At 38.3% G+C, this 18,983-nt stretch overlaps 1 protein-coding gene across 1 annotated transcript in view; it reads right to left on the minus strand.

Annotated features, from left to right (window-relative positions):
- LOC105508449 (RAB6A-GEF complex partner protein 1) overlaps positions 1-18,469 on the minus strand; it is a 114,973-nt gene extending 96,504 nt beyond the window's left edge. The window contains exon 1 of the mRNA XM_011937314.1: positions 18,368-18,469. Coding sequence (XP_011792704.1) covers positions 18,368-18,382 — 15 coding nt within the window. The 5' untranslated portion in view covers positions 18,383-18,469. The remainder of the gene's footprint in view (positions 1-18,367) is intronic.
- Between the last annotated feature and the right edge of the window lie 514 nt (positions 18,470-18,983).

An 18,983-nucleotide genomic window follows, 5' to 3' on the forward strand; every position in this document is an offset into this window, starting at 1 on the left:
CTCCAGCCTGGACGACAGAGCAAGACTGTCTCAAACAGACAAAGAGACTGGGCAACACAGCAATACTCTGTCCCAAAGAAAGAAACAAAAAAGGTTGCATTACTTTGAAAAGGCCAACAATAAGACCATTCACTGACTTCTCAATAACAATGAAAAATGGCAGAAAACAATGAAATCAAATCTTTAACTTAAATAACTACCAATCTAGAATTCTACACCTTTGAAAATATCCTTCAGAAATTAATGCAAATTAAAGATATCTTTAGGGGAAGCAAAAATGAAATTCATACAGTTCATGTAAATTCTTTCTTGCAACTTCATACTTACTGTTTAACGAACTCCCAGGAAAAGAATAGGGACTCCAGAGCTCAGTATACCAACAGAGACTTCATCAATGTTGAAAACTGATGCAAACATGAATATCTACATGTAGCAAAAACATCCTTAAAAAAAAATAATGGCAAACCAAAGACATTCTTAAAGAAAATGGAAATCACACTGCATGGTTCCAGACAACTTTTTTTTCTCAAACTACATCCTCGTTGATTACATACTATCTGGAATGTACAGAAGCTCTATAAATGTTGAAAAAGTGAGAGAATAAATGTATTTTAATACTTTTTAAACTCACAAAATTTGTGATAAACAAAATTTAATACTAATACTTCATATGTAATCCAGTTTATAATTTTCCTTTATGTAAATAAATACATTTTGGGAGACTGAGGCATGCGGCTCATTTGAGGTCAGGAGTTCAAGATCAGTCTAACCAACATGGTTGAACCCTGTCTCTACCAAAAATACAAAAAATTAGCTGAATGTGGTGGCATACGCCTGTAATCTCAGCTACTCAGGAGGCTGAGGCAGGAGAATCACTTGAACCCGGGAGGCAGAGATTGCAGTGAGCCAAGATTGCACCGCTGCACCCCAGCCTAGGCAACAAAGCAAGACTCCGTCTCAAAAATGAATAAATAAATAAGTACATACATACATACATATATACATGTTACCAATTGTTAGTAATAGTATCGATCTTAAGATGTTACCTTTTGTTTAAAAGAAATCCATGTTTCTCCAGTGTAACTCACTTTAGCTGAGTCTTACACTTCTTTAATTGAATATTCGAGCTAATAGCATTATAAAGCCAGAAGGCAAACTTTAAAGAAAACTGAATTCTGATTTTATTTCAAATTAACATTCTCTACATAACTACATTGCAGTCTCACAAGCTATTCCTTTTCTATACACACACCTACAACACCTACATATCACACACACAAACACACACACACATACACTACACCACACACGTGAAATATACATATATATGTCCTAGAGACCTAAAAATATCAACAGTGCAGAGAGGAGACTTACACATAAAGTTATTAATAACCTAAACTTTAAGACACTTTAAGTTTGCAACGTTCCCTATATCAGAATGGAGTTACATGGTTAGAACTTTATTTCTAAAATTGGCAGTCATAACTTACTGCCACTGCACATAGGAATTTGAATTTGTGTATCAAAATAAGCCTGGTGATTGTCCAAAAGAGCTAAGAAGAAAAAAATAAATAAAATGCAACTTAAAAAAATTACCTTGCTAGAATTTCAGTGAAACCAGAAGGAAAAATATTCCCCACACTGTTTTAAAACAAACACCACCACTTCTTTGCCATCAACTGCACATAATTTAGAGAGCATTTTCCTCTTATAGCCCTCTCATTCAATTGTTAAGTTTCAACTATGATTTACAACACACACTTCTAAATTTAACAAGAGTGGAGAATAACATCAGAAAAGGTGGTAGAAGAGGAAGCTCCAGGAATCCATCTATCCACCAAAACTACAATTTAATTAGCAGGAATTACCTGAAGCTACTATTGTGGAAGTCTGGATCTGGTAGAATGCCTGCAGCCTCCAGGAGACAGCTTGATGAAGCTGTTGGCAAATTTCAAACAATTTCAGTTTTCCTATGGTAACAGCTGTCACCCACCTCATCCAACAACTCTGTGGCAGGCAGCTGCGGATGTCGCACAAGGGTATCTGGTGTGGCTTGTGGGAATAAGGGGGGTCAATAAGGGCTCTGTGCTCCAAAAGCTGGTGTTGTGGGTTCTAATTTCCGCTTTTGATCACTGAGGGTATGGTACATCCAGGAGATAAAAAAGATTCTGGGCCAAGAGGGAACTTTAGAGATAGGACCTATTTTTTACCCCACTCCTGGGAGTAGGATAAGGAAATATTACATGATTAGCTGACAACAAAGAAAACAGAAGAGAAACTTCAGAGACCACTCATCAGAAGAAATACATACTATCCAAAAATCGTTCCAAAAAATCATAAAGGATTATGTAATCAAGGAGCAAAACCCAGCAATCTCTGAGGGCTAAGATAATTAGATTTCCAAAGTCACCACAACATAATACTCAGTCCAGTTCTCAATGAAAAATTACAGCACATAAAAAGAAACAGAAAAGTATGGCCCAGTCATAGAAAATAAAGAATATGGCAGAACCCATCCCTAAGGAAGCCCGGACACTTGAATTATTAATCTGAGACATTAAATCAACAGTCTTAAATATGTTCAATGAGCTAAAAGAGACCATGGGCAAAAAAACCTAAAGAAAATCAAGAAAACAATGTCTAAACACAATGAGAATATCAATAAAAGGGAAAAACTTTTTAAAGGAACTGAAAAAATTCTGAAGATAAAAAGTACAGTAACTGAAATGAAAAATTCACTACAGGAATTCAACAGCAAATTTGAGCAGACAGAAGAAAAGATAAATGTACTTGAAAATAAGACATTCGAAATTATGCAATCTAAGGAGTGGAAAGAAGAAAGAATAAAGAAAAATAAAAAGAGTCTGGGGGACCTGTGCGGCACCATCAATCACACCAACATACATAATATAGGAATAGAAGTATGGAGGAAAGAGAAATGGTTGAAAATGCCAGGAGCCTTAATGAAATCCATGAATATACAAAAATCCAAGGAATTCAAGAAACTCCAAAAAGGATAAACTCAGAGACCCACACTGAGACACACTAGAATCAAACTGCTGAAACCAAAAGGCAGAATTGAAAACATTAACAGAGAAGCGGCTTATCAAATATAAGGGTTCCTCAGTGATATGGTTTGGCTGTGTCCCCACCCAAATCTCATCCTGAAATGTAGTTCCCATAATCCCTATGTGTCGTGGGAGGGATCTGGTAGGAAGTAATTGAATCACAGGGGTGGTACCCTCATGGTGTTCTCATGATAACGAGTGAGTTATTATGAGATCTGATGGTATTTTAATAAGTGGCTTTTCTCCCTTTGCTCAGCACTTCTCTCCTGCCACCATGTGAAGAAGGACATGTTTGTTTCTCCTTCTGTCACGACTGTAATTGTCCTGAGGCCTCCCCAGCCATGTAGAACGGTGAGTCAATTAAACCTCTTTCCTTTATAAATTACCCAGTCTTGGGCAGTTCTTTATAGCAGCATGAGCATGAACTAATACAGTAAATCGGTACTGCAGAGATTGGGGTGCTGCTATAAAGATACCCAAAAATGTGGAAGCAACGTTGGAGCTGGGTAACTGCCAGAGGTTGAAACAGTAGACAGCCACACTTAAAAAGGCACATCTCAGGCCCAGTGCGGTGGCTCATGCCTGTAATCCCAGCATTTGGCCAAGGCAGGATGTTCGCTTGAGCCTAGGAAATTGAGACCAGCCTGGCCAACGCAGTGAGATCACATCTCTACAAAAATTAAACAAAATCAGCTGGGTGTGGTGGTACGTGCCTATGGTCCCAGCTACTAGGGAGGCTGAGGGAGAGGGTCACTTAAGCCCAGGAAATCAAGACTGCAAGGAGCCATGATCATGTCACTGCATTTCAGCCTGGGCAACAAAGCAAGAATCTGTCTCAAAAAAAAAAAAAAAGGGTGGGGCTGGAGGGACATTTCAAATCAATAACCTAAATGTGCACAAAAAATAACTAAATAACAAAGAGCAAAGTAATCCTGAAGCTAGCAGAAGAAAGGAAATAATAAAGATGAGAGCAAAATAAAAAGAAAATGGAAAAACAATAAAGAAAATACACTTTAATAAAAATTGTTTGGTTTTTCTTGACACAGAGTCTTGCTCTATTGCCCAGGCTGGAGTGCTGTGTCAAGATCAAAGCTCACGGTAACCTTGAACTCCTGGGCACTGGTGATCCTCCTGACTCACCCTCCTGAGTAGCTAGGACTACAATCATGTGCCAACTCACTTGGCTAAGTTTAAATATTATTTTTTGTAGTGATTGCATTTCTTTCTTTTTTTTTTTTTTTTCTGAGACGGAGTCTCGCTCTGTCGCCTGGGCTGGAGCGCAGTGGCCGGATCTCAGCTCACTGCAAGCTCTGCCTCCCGGGTTCCCGCCATTCTCCTGCCTCAGCCTCCCGAGTAGCTGGCACTACAGGCGCCCGCCACCTCGCCCGGCTAGTTTTTTTGTATTTTTTAGTAGAGACGGGGTTTCACTGTGTTCACCAGGATGGTCTCGATCTCCTGACCTCTGATCCGCCCGTCTCGGCCTCCCAAAGTGCTGGGATTACAGGCTTGAGCCACCGCGCCCGGCCGTGATTGCATTTCACTGTCACCCAGACTCCCCTGTAACTCCCTGCCTCAAGCAATCCTCCCACCTCAGCTTCCCAAAGTGCTGGGATTAAAGACATGAGCCGTCACATCCAGCCAAAGTTGACTCTTTGAAAAATCAACAAAACTGATAAACCTCTAAGTAAGTTAAGAAAAAAAGGAGATGATTCAAATTACAAAAATCAGATATGAAAGAACTTACTAGTAATTTTGCATAAATAGCAGAGATTATGAGAATATAATAAAGAGTTGCATTCTAACAAAATTAGACAAGCCAGATGAAATTGAGAAAGTTCTAAAAACATACAATCTACCAAAACTGACTTGAGAACTATAGATCAATATATTGTATGAATACAGATGAAAAATCCTCAGTAAATACTTTGTACATCATGACAAAGTGGGATTCATTCACTGAATGCAAGGATGATTCAATATCTGAAAATCAATCAATGAAATACACTATATTAACAGGATGAAGAAAAATAATCCACGACTCTCAACTGATGCAAAGAGAGCATTTGACAAAATTTAACACCCTTTAACGATAAAAGCATGCCAGAAACTAAGAATAGAAGTAAATAACCTCAACCTAATAAAGGTCATATATGAAAAACCTAAAGCCAACATTATACTCAATGGTGACAGACTGAAAGCCTTTCTGCTAGAACAAGATAAGGATGCCCGTTTTTACCACTTAATTCAACACAGTATTGAAAGTTCTACCCAGAGCAATTAAACAAGAAAATGAGATAAAGGCATCCAAATCAGACCACAGACAAGGTATATAAATAATGCACGCAAAAAATATTAGAGCTAATAAAGTTAGCAAAAGTTGTAGGACATAAAATGAATACACAAAAATCACATATATCCATATAGCCTGGATGAGAAAGGGTTCCTGCAGTGTAGTACAGCCACACTGCCAGATTGTGGCCAGACTGCTTCTTCACGTGAGACTTCTATCCACTCCTCCTCATGGGGTAGTGGGTCTTCCCAGCTGGGGTCTTGAGCCACCCCCAATTAGACGGAGCTCTAATTTCCCCCCAGGATGGAGTACCCGGGTGGTGGGGCAGGCTGCCACATTGGTGTTCAGGCTTCTCAATCAGTCCAGCCTGTTGGTCCTGGAGAGCCCATACCGATTGGGGGCTGAAGGAATCCCCAACAGAGCACACCTGTTGCAGCCAGACTGCTTCAAGTAGGTCCCTGATCCCGTTCCTCCTGACTGGGTGACATCTCCCAACAGGGGTCTCCAGCCACCTCCTCCAGGCACATTTGAGCAAACAACAGGTCAGTACCCCACTGTGAAGGAGCTTCCAAGGAAGAAGCAGGCTGCCATCTTTGCTGTTTTGCAGCCTTCCATGGTAATACCTCCAGGTACAGGAAAAACCGAGGCAACTAGGGTCTGGAGTAGACCACCACAAATGGCAGTAGCTCTATGGAAGAGCGGCCTGTTAAAAGAAGAACAAACAGAAAACAACAACATCAACCAAAAAAGACCCTACAAAAACCCCATTCAAAGGTCAGCAACCTCAAAGATCAAAGGTAGATAAGCCCACAAAGATGAGAAACAATCAATGCAAAAACACTGAAAACTAAAAAAGCCAGAGTGCCTATTCTCCTCCAACTGACCAAAGCACCTCTCCAGCACGGGCTCAGAACTGGGCTGAGGCTGAGAAAGCTGAATGACAGAAGTAGGCTTCAGAAGGTGGGTAACAATGAACTTTGCTGAGCTAAAGGAGCATGTTGTAACCCAATGCAAAAAAGCTAAGAAACAGACAAAACAATACAGGAGGTGCCAAGTTCTCAGAGACCTTCAAAGAGACTTAGACTCCCACATAAAAATTGTGGGAGACTTTAACACACCACTGACAATGTGAAAGAAGAGGAGCCAGTTTAGAGAGGAACGTAACCGACCTATCAGAGCTGAGAAACACACTACAAGATCAAAAAAGACAAAGCGCATTACATAATGATAAAGGCTTCAATTCAACGAGAAGAGCTAAATGTCCTAAATGTATATGCTCCCAATGTAGGAGCACCCAGATTCACAAAGCAAGTTCTTAGGGACCTCCAAAGAGACTCAGACTCCCAAACAATAACAGTGGGAGACTTTAACACACCACTGACAATACTAGGAGGAGCAGTTTAGAGAGGAACATAACTGACCTGTTAGAGCTCAGAAACACACTACAAGAACTTCACAATGCAATCACAATTATTAATAGCTGAACAGACCAAGTGGAGAAAAGAATCTCAGAGCTTGAAGATTATCTTGCTGAAATAAGACAGGTGGACAATAATAGAGAAAAAAGAATGAAAATGAACAAAAACTCCGAGAAATGTGGGATTATGTAAATATACTAAACCTAAAACTGATTGGGGTACCTAAAAGAGACGTGGAGAATGGAACCAAGTTGGAAAACATATTTCAGGATATCATCCAGGAGAACTTCCCAACCTAGGAAGACAGGCCAACATTCAAATTCAGGAAATGCAGAGAACCCTCATAAGATATTCCCGGAGAAGATCAACCCCAAGACACATAATCATCAGATTCTGCAAGGTCAAAATGAAAGAAAAATGTTAAGGGCAGCCAGAGAGAAAGATCAGGTCACCTATGAAGGGGAAGCCCATCAGACTAACAATGGACCTCTCAGTGGAAACCCTAAAAGCCAGAAGAGATTGGGGCCAATATTAAACATCCTTTTTTTTTTTTGACGGAGTCTCGCTCTGTTGCCAGGCTGGAGTGTAGTGGTGCAATCTCAGTTCACTGCAACCTCCGCCTCCCGGGTTCAAGTGATTATCATGCCTCAGCCTCACGAGTAGCTCGGACTACAGGCATGTGCCAACACAGTTGGTTAATTTTTGTATTTTCAGTAGAGATGGGGTTTCACAATGTTGGCCAGCATGGTCTTGATCTATTGATCTCGTGATCCGCCTGCCTCAGCCTCCTAAAGTGCTGGGATTACAGGTGCGAGCCACCGCGCCTGGCCAATATTAAACATTCTTAAAGAAAAGAATTTCCAACCAGAATTTCATATCTGGTAAAGCTAAGCTTCTTAAGCAAAGGAGAAATAAGATCCTGTTCAGACAAGCAAATGCTGAGGGAATTCATAACCATCAGACCTGCCTTGCAAGAGCTCCTGAAGGAAGCACTAAATATGGAAAGGAAAAACCATTACCAGCCACTACAAAAACACACTGAAGTAAACAGATCAGTGACACTATTAAGCAACCACATAAACAAGTCTGCAAAATAACCAACTAGCATCTTGATGACAGGATCAAATCCACACATAACAATACTAACCTGAAATGTAAATGGGCTAAATGCTCCAATTGAAAGACACAGAATGGTGAGCTAAATAAAGAACCAAGACCCAGCGGTATGCTGTTTTCAAGAGACCCATATCATGTGCAAAGACACACATCCCAAAATAAAGGGATGGAAGAAAATTTACCAAGCAAATGGAAAACAGAAAGAACCAGGGATAGCAATCCTAGTTTCTCACAAAACAGACTTTAAATGAAAAAAGATCAAAAAGGCAAAGGGCATTACATAATGATAAAAGGTTCAATTTAACAAGAGTTAAATATCCTCAATATATACACATACAATATAGGACCACCCAGATTCCTAAAACAAGTTCTCAGAGACCTTCAAAAAGAATTAGACTCCCACACAATAATAGTAGCAGACTTTAACACACCACTGACAAGACTTTAACACACCATTGACAATATTAGGCAGATCACCAAGACAGAAAATTAACAAAAATATTCATGATCTGAACTTAGCTCCTGGTTTCAAGTGGACCTGATAGATATCTACAGAACTCTCCATCCAAAAACAACAGAAAATAATTATTCTCATCATCTCGTGGCACTTACTCTAAAACTGATCACATAATTGGAATTAAAATACTCTTCAGCAAATGCAAAAGAACTGAAATGATAACAGTCTCTCAGACCACAACACTAAAAAAAATTCACTCAAAATAATTAAGAAATTCACTAAAAAACCACACAACTACATGGAAATTGAATAGCCTGCTCCTGAGTGACTTGAGTAAATAATGAAATTAAGGCAGAAATCAAGAAGTTCTTTGAAACTAATGAGAACAAAGAGACAATATACCAGAATCTCTGGGATTCAGCCAAAGCAGTGTTAAGAGGGAAATTTATAGCACTACATGCCCACATCAAAAAGCTACAAAAATCTCAAGTTAACAACCTAAATCACAACGAAGAGAACTACAGAAACAAGAACAAACCCAAAAGCCAGCAGAAGACAAGAAATAACCAAGATCAGAACAGAACTGAAGGAGATAGAGACATGAAAAACCATTTAAGTTATTTGAAAAAATTAATAAAATAGATAGACTGCTAGCTAGATTAACAAAGAAGAAAAGAGAAGATTTAAATAAACACAATCAGAAATGATAAAGGGGATATCATCCTGACCCCAAAGAAATACAATCATCAGAGAATACTATAAACACATCTATGCACATTAAATAGAAAATCTGGAAGAAATGGATACATTCCTGGACACATACACCCTCCCTAAGACTGAACCAAGAAGAAACTGAATCTCTGAATAGACCAATAATGAGTCCTGAAATTGAGAAGTAATAAAAAGCCTAGCCACCCCCCCACCCCCCTCAAAAAGCAGCCCAGGACAGACAGATTCACAACTGAATTCTACCAGAGGTACAAATAACAGCTGGTATCATTTCTACTGAAACTATTCCAAAACAATTAAAAAGAAGGGGCCGGGCACGGTGGCTCATGCCTGTATTCCCAGCACTTTGGGAGGCCAAGGCGGGCGGATCACGAGATCAGGAGATTGAGACCATCTTGGCTAACAGGGTGAAACCCCATCTCTACTAAAAATACAAAAAATTAGCAGGGTGTGGTGGCAGGTGCCTGTAGTCCCAGCTACTCGGGAGGCTGAGGCAAGAGAACAGCATGAATCCGGGAGGTGGAGCTTGCAGTGAGCTGAGCTTGTGCCACTGCACCACTGTCCTCCTGTCTGGGCAACTCCGTCTCAAAAAAAAAAAAGAAAAGAAGCGACTCCTCCTTAACTCACTCTATAAGGCTGGCATCATCCTGATACCAAAACCTGGCAGAGACAAAACAAACAAAAGAAAACTTCAGGCCAATATCCTTGATGAACATCAATGCAAAAATTCTCAACAAAATACTGGCAAATACCCAGCAGCCCAACAAAAAGTTTATCCATTATGACCAAGTAGGCTTCATCCCCAGAAGGCAAGGTTGGTTCAACATACACAATTCAATAAATGTGATTCACCACATAAACAGAACTAAACACAAAAACCACATGATTATCTCAACACATGCAGAAAAGACCTTTGATAAAATTCAACATCCCTTTAGGTTAAAAACTCTCAATAAACCAGATATTGAAGGAACATACTTCAGAATAGTAAGAGCCATATATGACAAACCCACAGCCAATATCATAATGAATGGACAAAAGCTGGAAGCATTCCCATTGAAAAAAGGCACAAGACAAGGAGGCCCTCTCTCACCAGTCCTATTCAACATAGTATTGGCAGTTCTGGCCAGGGCAATCAGGCAAGAGAAACAAATAAAGGGTATTCAAAAAGGAAGAGACAAAATCAAACTATCTTTGTTTGCAGATGACATGATCCTATATCTAGAAAACCCCATTGCCTCAGCCCAAAAGCTTTGTAAGCTGATAAGCAACTTCAGCAAAGTCTAAGGATAGAAAATTAATGTGCAAAAATCATTAGCATTCTTATACATCAACAGGCAAGCAGACAGCCAAATCATGAATGAACTCCCATTCACAATTGTCGCAAATGAATAAAAATGCCTAGCAATACAGCCAACGAGGTGAAGAACCTCTTCAAGGGGAACTACAAACCAATGTTCAAACAAATGAGAGATGAACAAATGGAAAAACATTCCATGTTCATGGATAGGAAGACTCAATATTGTGAAAATGGTTATACTGCCCAAAGTAATTTATAGACTCAATGCTATTCCCATTAAACTACCACTGACGTTCTTCACAGAATTAGAAAAAAATTATTTTAAAATTCACATAGAACCAACAACGAGTCCAAATAGCCAAGGCAATCAAAGCAAAAAGAACAAGGCCAGAGGCATCACGCTACCTGACTTAAAACTGTAATTCAGGGCTACAGTAACCAAAACAGCATGGTACTGGCACAAGAATAGATACATAGACCAATGTAACAGAATAGAGAACCCAGAAACAAGAATGCACACCTCCACCATCTGATCTTCACAAACCTGACAAAAACAAGCAATGGGGAAAGGATTCCTCATGTAATATATGGTGTTGGGAGTACTGGCTAGCTATATGCAGAAAACTGAAACTGGACCCCTTCCTTACACCCTATAGAAAAATCAACTCAAGATTGATTAAAGATTTAAATGTAAAACCCAGGAAGAAAATCTAGGCAATACCATTTGGGACATAGGCACAGGCAAAGATTTCATGACAAGGATGACAAAAGCAATTGCAACAAAAGCAAAAATTGACAAATGGGATCTAATCAAACTAAAGAGCTTCTGCATGACAACAGAAACTATCATTGGAGTGAACAGATAACCTACACAATGGGAGCAAATGTTTGGAATCTATTAATCTGACAAAGGTCTAACATCCAGCATCTACAATGAACTTAATAACTTACAAGGAAAAAAATCCCATTAAGAAGTGGGCAAAGGACATGAACAGACACTTCTCAAAAGAAGACACAAATGTGGCCTATGAATATATTTTAAAAAGCTCAACATCACTGATTATTAGAGAAATTCCAATCAAAACCACAATGAGATACCATCTCATACAAGCCAGAATGGCTATCACTAAAAAGTCAAAAAACAACAGATGCTGGTTAGGTTGTAGAGAAAAAGGAACGCTTTTACACTGTTGGTGGGAGTGGAAATTAGTTCAACCATTATGGAAGACAGCAGGCTATTCCTCAAAGACCTAGAGGCAGAAATACTATTTGACCCAACAATCTCATTACTAGGTATACCCCCCAAAATATAAATCATTCTGTTACAAACATTCATGTATGCATATGCTCACTGCAGCACTATTCACAATAGCAAAGACATGGAAACAACCTGAATGCCCATCGATGATAGACTGAATAAAAGAAATGTGGTACATATACACCATGGAATACTATGCAGCCATAAAAAGGAACAAGATCATGTCCTTTGCAAGGACATGGTTGGAGCTGGAAACCATTATCCTCAGCAAACTAACACAGGAACAGAAAATTAAATACCACATGTTCTCACTTATAAGTGGGAGCTGAATAATGAGAACATATGGAGATAGGGGAAACAACAGACACTGAGGCCTGTTGGAGGACCGGGGGGCGGGGTGCAGGACGATGGAGCAGATTAGGAAGAATAGCTAATGGATGCTGGGCTTAATATCTAGGTGATGGGATAATCTGTGCAAGCAAACCACCAATCACACATTTACCTATGTAATAAACCTGCACATCCGGCACATATACCCTGAACTTAAAAGTTGGGAAAAAAATCAGATACGCGTCTACACACTTGGAAAGAACAACTGAAAAGGAAACTTAAAAACAATTCCATTTGCAATAGCATCAAAAAGAAATATAAAACTTAAGAATAAATTTAATGAAGCAGGACAAAGACTTGCATACTGAACACTGGAAAACACTACTTACAGAAATTAAAGGTCTAAATAATTGATAAGACATTACATGTTCATGGATTAGAAGACTTAAATTAATGCTTCCCAAAGAGAATTACAGACTCAACGCAGTCTCTACCAAATTCCCAATGGTATTTTTGACAGAAATAAAAAAACCAATTCAAAAAAGTCGTACAGCATCTTAGGGACTGGCTCAGAATAGTCAAAACTATAGATGGTACTGAATTTATGATGGTTCAGCTTATGATATTATGATGGTTCAGCTTATGACATTATGATGGTTCAGCTTATGACATTATGATGGTTCAGCTTATGACATTATGATGGATGTTTGGGGCTGCTAAATTTTTGACTTATGGTATTTTCAAGTTACAATGGGTTGATAATGGGTTGACATGACTTACATCCTGAAATACAACAATAAAATTGGAGGATTCCACTTCCTGATTTCAAAAGTTACTACAAAGCCACAGAAATTTAAAAACTGTGGTACTGGAATAAGGACAGACATATAGAACAATGAAATAGAATGGAGCATCCAGAAATAACCCCAAATGCCAACGGCCAATTGATTTTCAACAAGCGTACCAAGACCATTCAATGGGAAAAGGATAGTTCTTTAACATATTGTACCACAACTATATATCCACACACAAAAAATGAAGTTGGACTCTTACACTTTACACCATTTACAAAAATTAACTTAGAAGGAAGCAAAGACCTAAACATAAAGTAATAAAACTCTCAAAAGAAAAAAAAGAAGAGGAAAATCATTTGTTATATATGATACCCAAAGCATAGGCAATAAAAGAAAATAGAGATAAACTAGACTGGGTGTAGTGGCTCATGCCTATAATCCAAACACTTTGGGAGGCCAAGGTGGGCATATCGTTTGAGCTAAGGAGTTCAAGACCAGCCTGGGCAACATGGTGAAACTCTATCTCTACAAAAAATACAAAAATTAGCCAGGCATGGTGGCATGCAGCTATAGCCCCTGCTGCTCACTTGAGTCCTGGAGGCAGAGGCTGTAGTAAGCTTAGGTTGCACCACTGGCACTCCAGCCTGGGTGACAGAGTAAGACCCTGTTTCAAAAATAAATAAATAGATAAATTGTACTTCACCAAAATTAACTTTTATACATCAAAGGACTTAGAGAATGAAAAGAAAACCCACAGACTGAGAGAAAATATTGTCAAGTCATATAGCCAATAAGGGATTCATATAAGAATAAACAACTCAGCAACATACAGGCAGCCCAATTCAAAAATGGACAAATAATTTTCTTTTTTTTTTTTTTTTTTGAGATGTAGTCTTGCTCTGTCGCCCAGGCTGGGGTGCAGTGGCGTGATCTCGGCTCACCTGCAAGCTCCACCTCTCAGGTTCATGCCATTCTCCTGCCTCATTCTCCCGGGACTACAGGCGCCTGCCACCACGCCTGGCTAATTTTTTGTATTTTTTATTAGACACAGGGTTTCACTGTTAGACAGGATGGTCTTGATGTTCTGACCTCATGATCCACCCGCCTTGGCCTCCCAGAGTGCTGGGATTACAGGCGTGAGCCCCTGCACCTAGCCAAAAATGGGCAAAGAATTTGAATAGACATTTCTTCATAGACATACGAATGGCCAACAAACACATGAAAAGATAATCAACATCATTAGTCTTTAGGAAAACATAAATCAAAACTAAAAGAAGATACCACTTCACCCCTTTAGGATGGCTATTAAACAAAACGAAAATAAAGCATTTAAGGGGCTAAGGAGAAACTGGAACTCTCCTACACTGCCAAAAGAAATGTAAAATGATGCAGCCTCTGTGGATTTTGATCCACCAATTCCATATCTCAGTATATACCCAAAAGAATCAAAAGCAGGAACTCCAACAGCTACTTGTATGCCAATGTTCAACGACGCACTATTCATAAACGGCAAAAGTTGGAAACAACCAAAATGTCTACCAACAGATAAAGAAAATGTAGCATATACAGATAATGCAATATTACTCAGTTATAAAAAGGAATGAAGTTCTGATACATCACACAACTATGGATGAATCTTAACAACATTATGCTAAGTGAAACAAGCCAAAAATAAAAGGATAAATACTGTATGATTCCACTTACATGAAATATCTAGATAAGCAAATTCATAGATACAAAAAGTTGATTAGAGGTTACCAGGAGCTGGAGAAATTGAGAATGCAAAGTTATGCTTAATGATAAACAAGTTTCTGTCCGGGGTGACATTCAAGAAAACAGATAGTGGTAATGGCTGCATAACACCATTAATGTTACTAATGACACTGAATTGTACATTTAAAATAGTTAAAATGCTATGTTTATTTATGCTATGTATAGTTTACCACAATTTTAAAAAGTTAATAATGTAACATAACAAAACTCTATGGAACCAAATCCAGAAAATCCTGTCTTCTTTCATGAACGCTTGCTCTTCTTATATTTTTTACTAATTGCCATGAACACCTACCTACTTAATCATCTAGGCTTGAAATCAGAGCAATCTCAACTACTCATGCTCATTTATCCAACAATGAGTTGGCAAATTTTGTCATTTTTCTTTGAAATTTCTAAGGAATAATGGAAAAAGCCGGGCGCGGTGGGTCAAGCCTGTAATCCCAGCACTTTGGGAGGCCGAGACGGGCGGATCATGAGGTCAGGAGATCGAGACCATCCTGGCTAACACGGTGAAACCCCGTCTCTACTAAAAACTCAAAAAACTAGCCGGGCGAGGTGGCGGCACCTGTAGTCCCAGCTACCTGGGAGGCTGAGGCAGGAGAATGGCGTGAACCCGGGAGGCGGAGCTTGCAGTGAGCTGAGATCCGGCCACTGCACTCCAGCCTGCTGGGTGACAGAGCGAGACTCCGTATAAAAAAAAAAAAAAAAAGGAATAATGGAAAAACCCAGTTTAGCTAAAGGAAAGTTCATGTAGACAAAGAATGAAAAAATAACACCACAGAAGTAATGAAGTAGGATTTTAGAGATTAAAGTGCCTTAAATGAAAGGCTAAGAAGCCTGGACTTGGTTGTGTAGAATAAGGATCTGCAAACCTTTTCTGTAAAAGGCCAGATAATAAATATTTTAGACTTTACAAGTCAAGAGGGAAAATCAAAAATCTTATGTAGGTTTATCTTGTTTACCTACATAACAAGAAAGTATTTTAAAATGTGGATTTTATTATTATTCAGGTATACTGAGGTGAACAGATCAGGAGACGACTGTCAATGAAAAGACAGTTTATATTACTCACAGTTCCAAAGAGGAGGGGACATGACATGCACCACCAAGGAACATACTGCAAACTACCAGGGTCAGTCAGGAGACAGTGGATGTGAGGGGAAAACATGAGTAAGATCCTTTATTGTGATTTTCATGGGAAGGAATGGTTGATGCATGGCAAGGAGGCTTGGTATTGGCTAGGCTGAATAATATCAGTTGTCTCTAGTTATATAGTACCTAGCCCTGAGATAATTAGGGCAGAGGATTATCAGCCCAGAGTGGCAGCGGTCAATAAAGGAGGTGGTTGGGGCTATATGCTTTGGATTGATTAGTTTGCATACGAAGGTGTACTTGTAGGTGAGTCCCCTAGGAACTGGCTATCCCTGGCAGGAAGTGGGCTGTCCAGGGATAGCAGGCCCTTATTTCAAAGCATAAGAAATACAGAAAAATAAAACAGCATGATTAATAGAATGCAAATTTTTATAAGGTTTATAGTTATAAAATTCTAAATAGTAATGAGAACTGAGTACAACTTTTTTTGGTAATACATATCCACTAATGAGAATTAGATTCTTTTTGTGGAAATAACCTTTTTGGTAAATTGGGGTTTAAAGTACTTTTCCCTATCATCAAAATTGAGTGCAAATTTTTATCTATTAATGCTGGTCCTTAATGAGATTTTACATATTTCATATTTGAAAACATTTTCTAATACAGTAAAAGCTATTTTCCAAAGTTATTCAGTGCCTCTTAAGTGGTAGAGGGTGATCCTTCAAGTAAAGAAAACAAAAAGTCAGTCTCCGTAAAAAAAAAAAAAAAGTTTCCAATGAACCTTTATCACTACCCAAGCCATAACAGCTGTGGAGTAGGGCAAGTCAAGATATTCCCACTCCCATCTCTGAAAAAAAAAACTTACAAAAACCATAGGTTTTAAAAGACTTACATTTTCATAAACTTTGTGTAAATCTGTCCAACTAAGTCTTTTGCTGCTCCATGTGGATTTTTACTACTATCAATTAATACAACTTCTTAGATTCTACTTCGGGTTGTACTGAATTAGTATTTTCTCAACTCCTTTGAGAATTTTTTTCATCTGGAATTGTTCCATAGGTCATTCACAGTAATTCTCAGTCAATTCATACTTCACATGGACCACTGAAATTAACAACTGAGCTGTATATAACATCTGTCAATTCATCAAAAACCAAGCAAACTTACTTGTACTGCCCTTTAATTTTCATATTTTGTGAAGGAATTCTCCTGTGGTGAGCTGTTCTGTGCTAAATTTTTAATTCTTCTAACTTCACCTTCAGTATATTCCATTAAGTGCTTAGTCTAGTAATGTCAGCTTATATTCTTTTGGCATAGCTAAGTGCCACTGAGTAATAAATACAATATTTTGCCATCGAATTCAACAATAAAATAAACCACACTCCAGTGTGCTTTAAAAACAAAACGAAGTCTTTTTCTCTTCTCTGGTTCTTTTGACATGATTATGTACTAGAATAAAAATAATATAAAATGTTACAGAATGGTAATATGTGTACACTTGAAAAGTTATGAAGTTATAACTGTGTTACTATACAGTGCACTGAACAAAGGAGCAAAGCAATGAGAGCACCACATATGCTTGCTGTAAGAACTTCAACTCAATCTGCTATTGTAGCTTGAAAGAAGTTACAGACAATACGTAAACCAGTGAGGATTTTTGTGCCCCAGTAACATTCTACTTATGGACACCGAAATTTAAGTATCACATAATTTTCAACTATAGCAAATATTCTTCCTTGACTTGTTTTGTTTATTTAAACATGTAAAAACTATTCTTACATTATGGTCTGTGTACAAACAGGCACCAGAGCATATTTGGTACATGGTCAGTCATCTGCAAACTCCTGCTATGGGAAGTGTAGAACTACTCAGTATTTTTGATCATATGGCACATTTCAGATTATTAACCTAGTCAGTGTTATATATAGTACGGACTAGAAAGCAACCAACGACCAACGCAAAGAGATAAGTTAGTTACAAGGATACAGTAAATGGAAGCTGAGTAGCTAAGTTTATAACTTATCTCTCTAATATACACTACCCATGTAACCTTGGATAAGACAATTTTTCAGATCCTCAACTTACACATCAATTATGAGGGATAATAATATCTACTTCAAAGTACTTATCGAAAGATTAAATGGGATGATCCATGTAAACTGATTACAATTGTACTCATCAGATAGGAGGTGCTCAATAAGGTTAATTAACCACATATATTACTGCTAATGCAAATTAAGTCATAATGACAGCCTTAGACAGTGATAAAACATGAACTAAAAAGGTAAAATTAAACATATCTAGGCATGTTTAATAGAACAGAAGAAAAAAGGAGAAACAGATCCAAATGGATATGAAAATTTTAGTATTACATATGCATATAAAGCTTATTATTTTGTGGGATATCTTTTGGAATGGAAGGGAGGACTTTAAATATAAATTCAAGAATACCATGTGAATATGTTTTCCAAAACTGATAAGACTTCAAGGACAAAACAGTAAAGTCAGAACAACAAACAGAAAAGGATATAGGTGCTATGTTTAGGGATGGAAGGAAGTAGCAGAGTCAAAAGAGAAGCTATAGTAGGAGTAATCCACACAGAATAATCAATTCCTATCAGAACAAAATAAATGCTTATGAGTGTAAAAGACTGAAAGAAAGTCATCTAAGAGAATCAAATTTAAATGCAATGTAACGGTTTCATAAGAAAACACTATTTAGTGGAAAAATCTACTTACTGATACAGCTATCATGGTACTATCTGGCCTCCATTCAGCTTGCTTGTAAGATCCAAACTGAGTAGATGATTTTGCAGGCTCCTTGTAGGTTACAATTAACACACTTGGCTGGAAGAAAACAGTTGTATTTTTTATCAATATCTCATAAAAATACACACAAATAAAATTTAAGATAACATATAGAGTATTCGAAGTATTTTTAGAGTAAAATAAAATACAACATTGATATTAAACTATTGGCTTTCAACATTCCAAGCATATCAACCAAAACAAAGACCTAAACCTAGGCCTGTACATATTAAAGAAACTGAATTAATAATTAATAATCATCCAAAACAGAAAGAACCAGGACTAAATGTGTTCATAGGTGAAATCTACCAAACACTTAAGGGACAAATTACACCAATTCTTTACAAAGCCTTCCACAAGATAAAAGCAGAAGGAGTACTTCCTAATTTTGAGTCCAGCATTCCCTTAATACCAAAATCAGACAAGGGTATTACATGAAAAGAGAACTACAGGCTGGGCGTGGTGGCTCACGCCTACACTCCCAGCACTTTGGGAGGCCAAGGTGGGCGGATGACGAGACCAGGAGATCGAGACCATCCTGGCTAAC

Source organism: Colobus angolensis, unplaced genomic scaffold (genome assembly GCF_000951035.1).
Source record: "Colobus angolensis palliatus isolate OR3802 unplaced genomic scaffold, Cang.pa_1.0 Scaffold162, whole genome shotgun sequence".
Taxonomy (NCBI): domain Eukaryota; kingdom Metazoa; phylum Chordata; class Mammalia; order Primates; family Cercopithecidae; genus Colobus; species Colobus angolensis.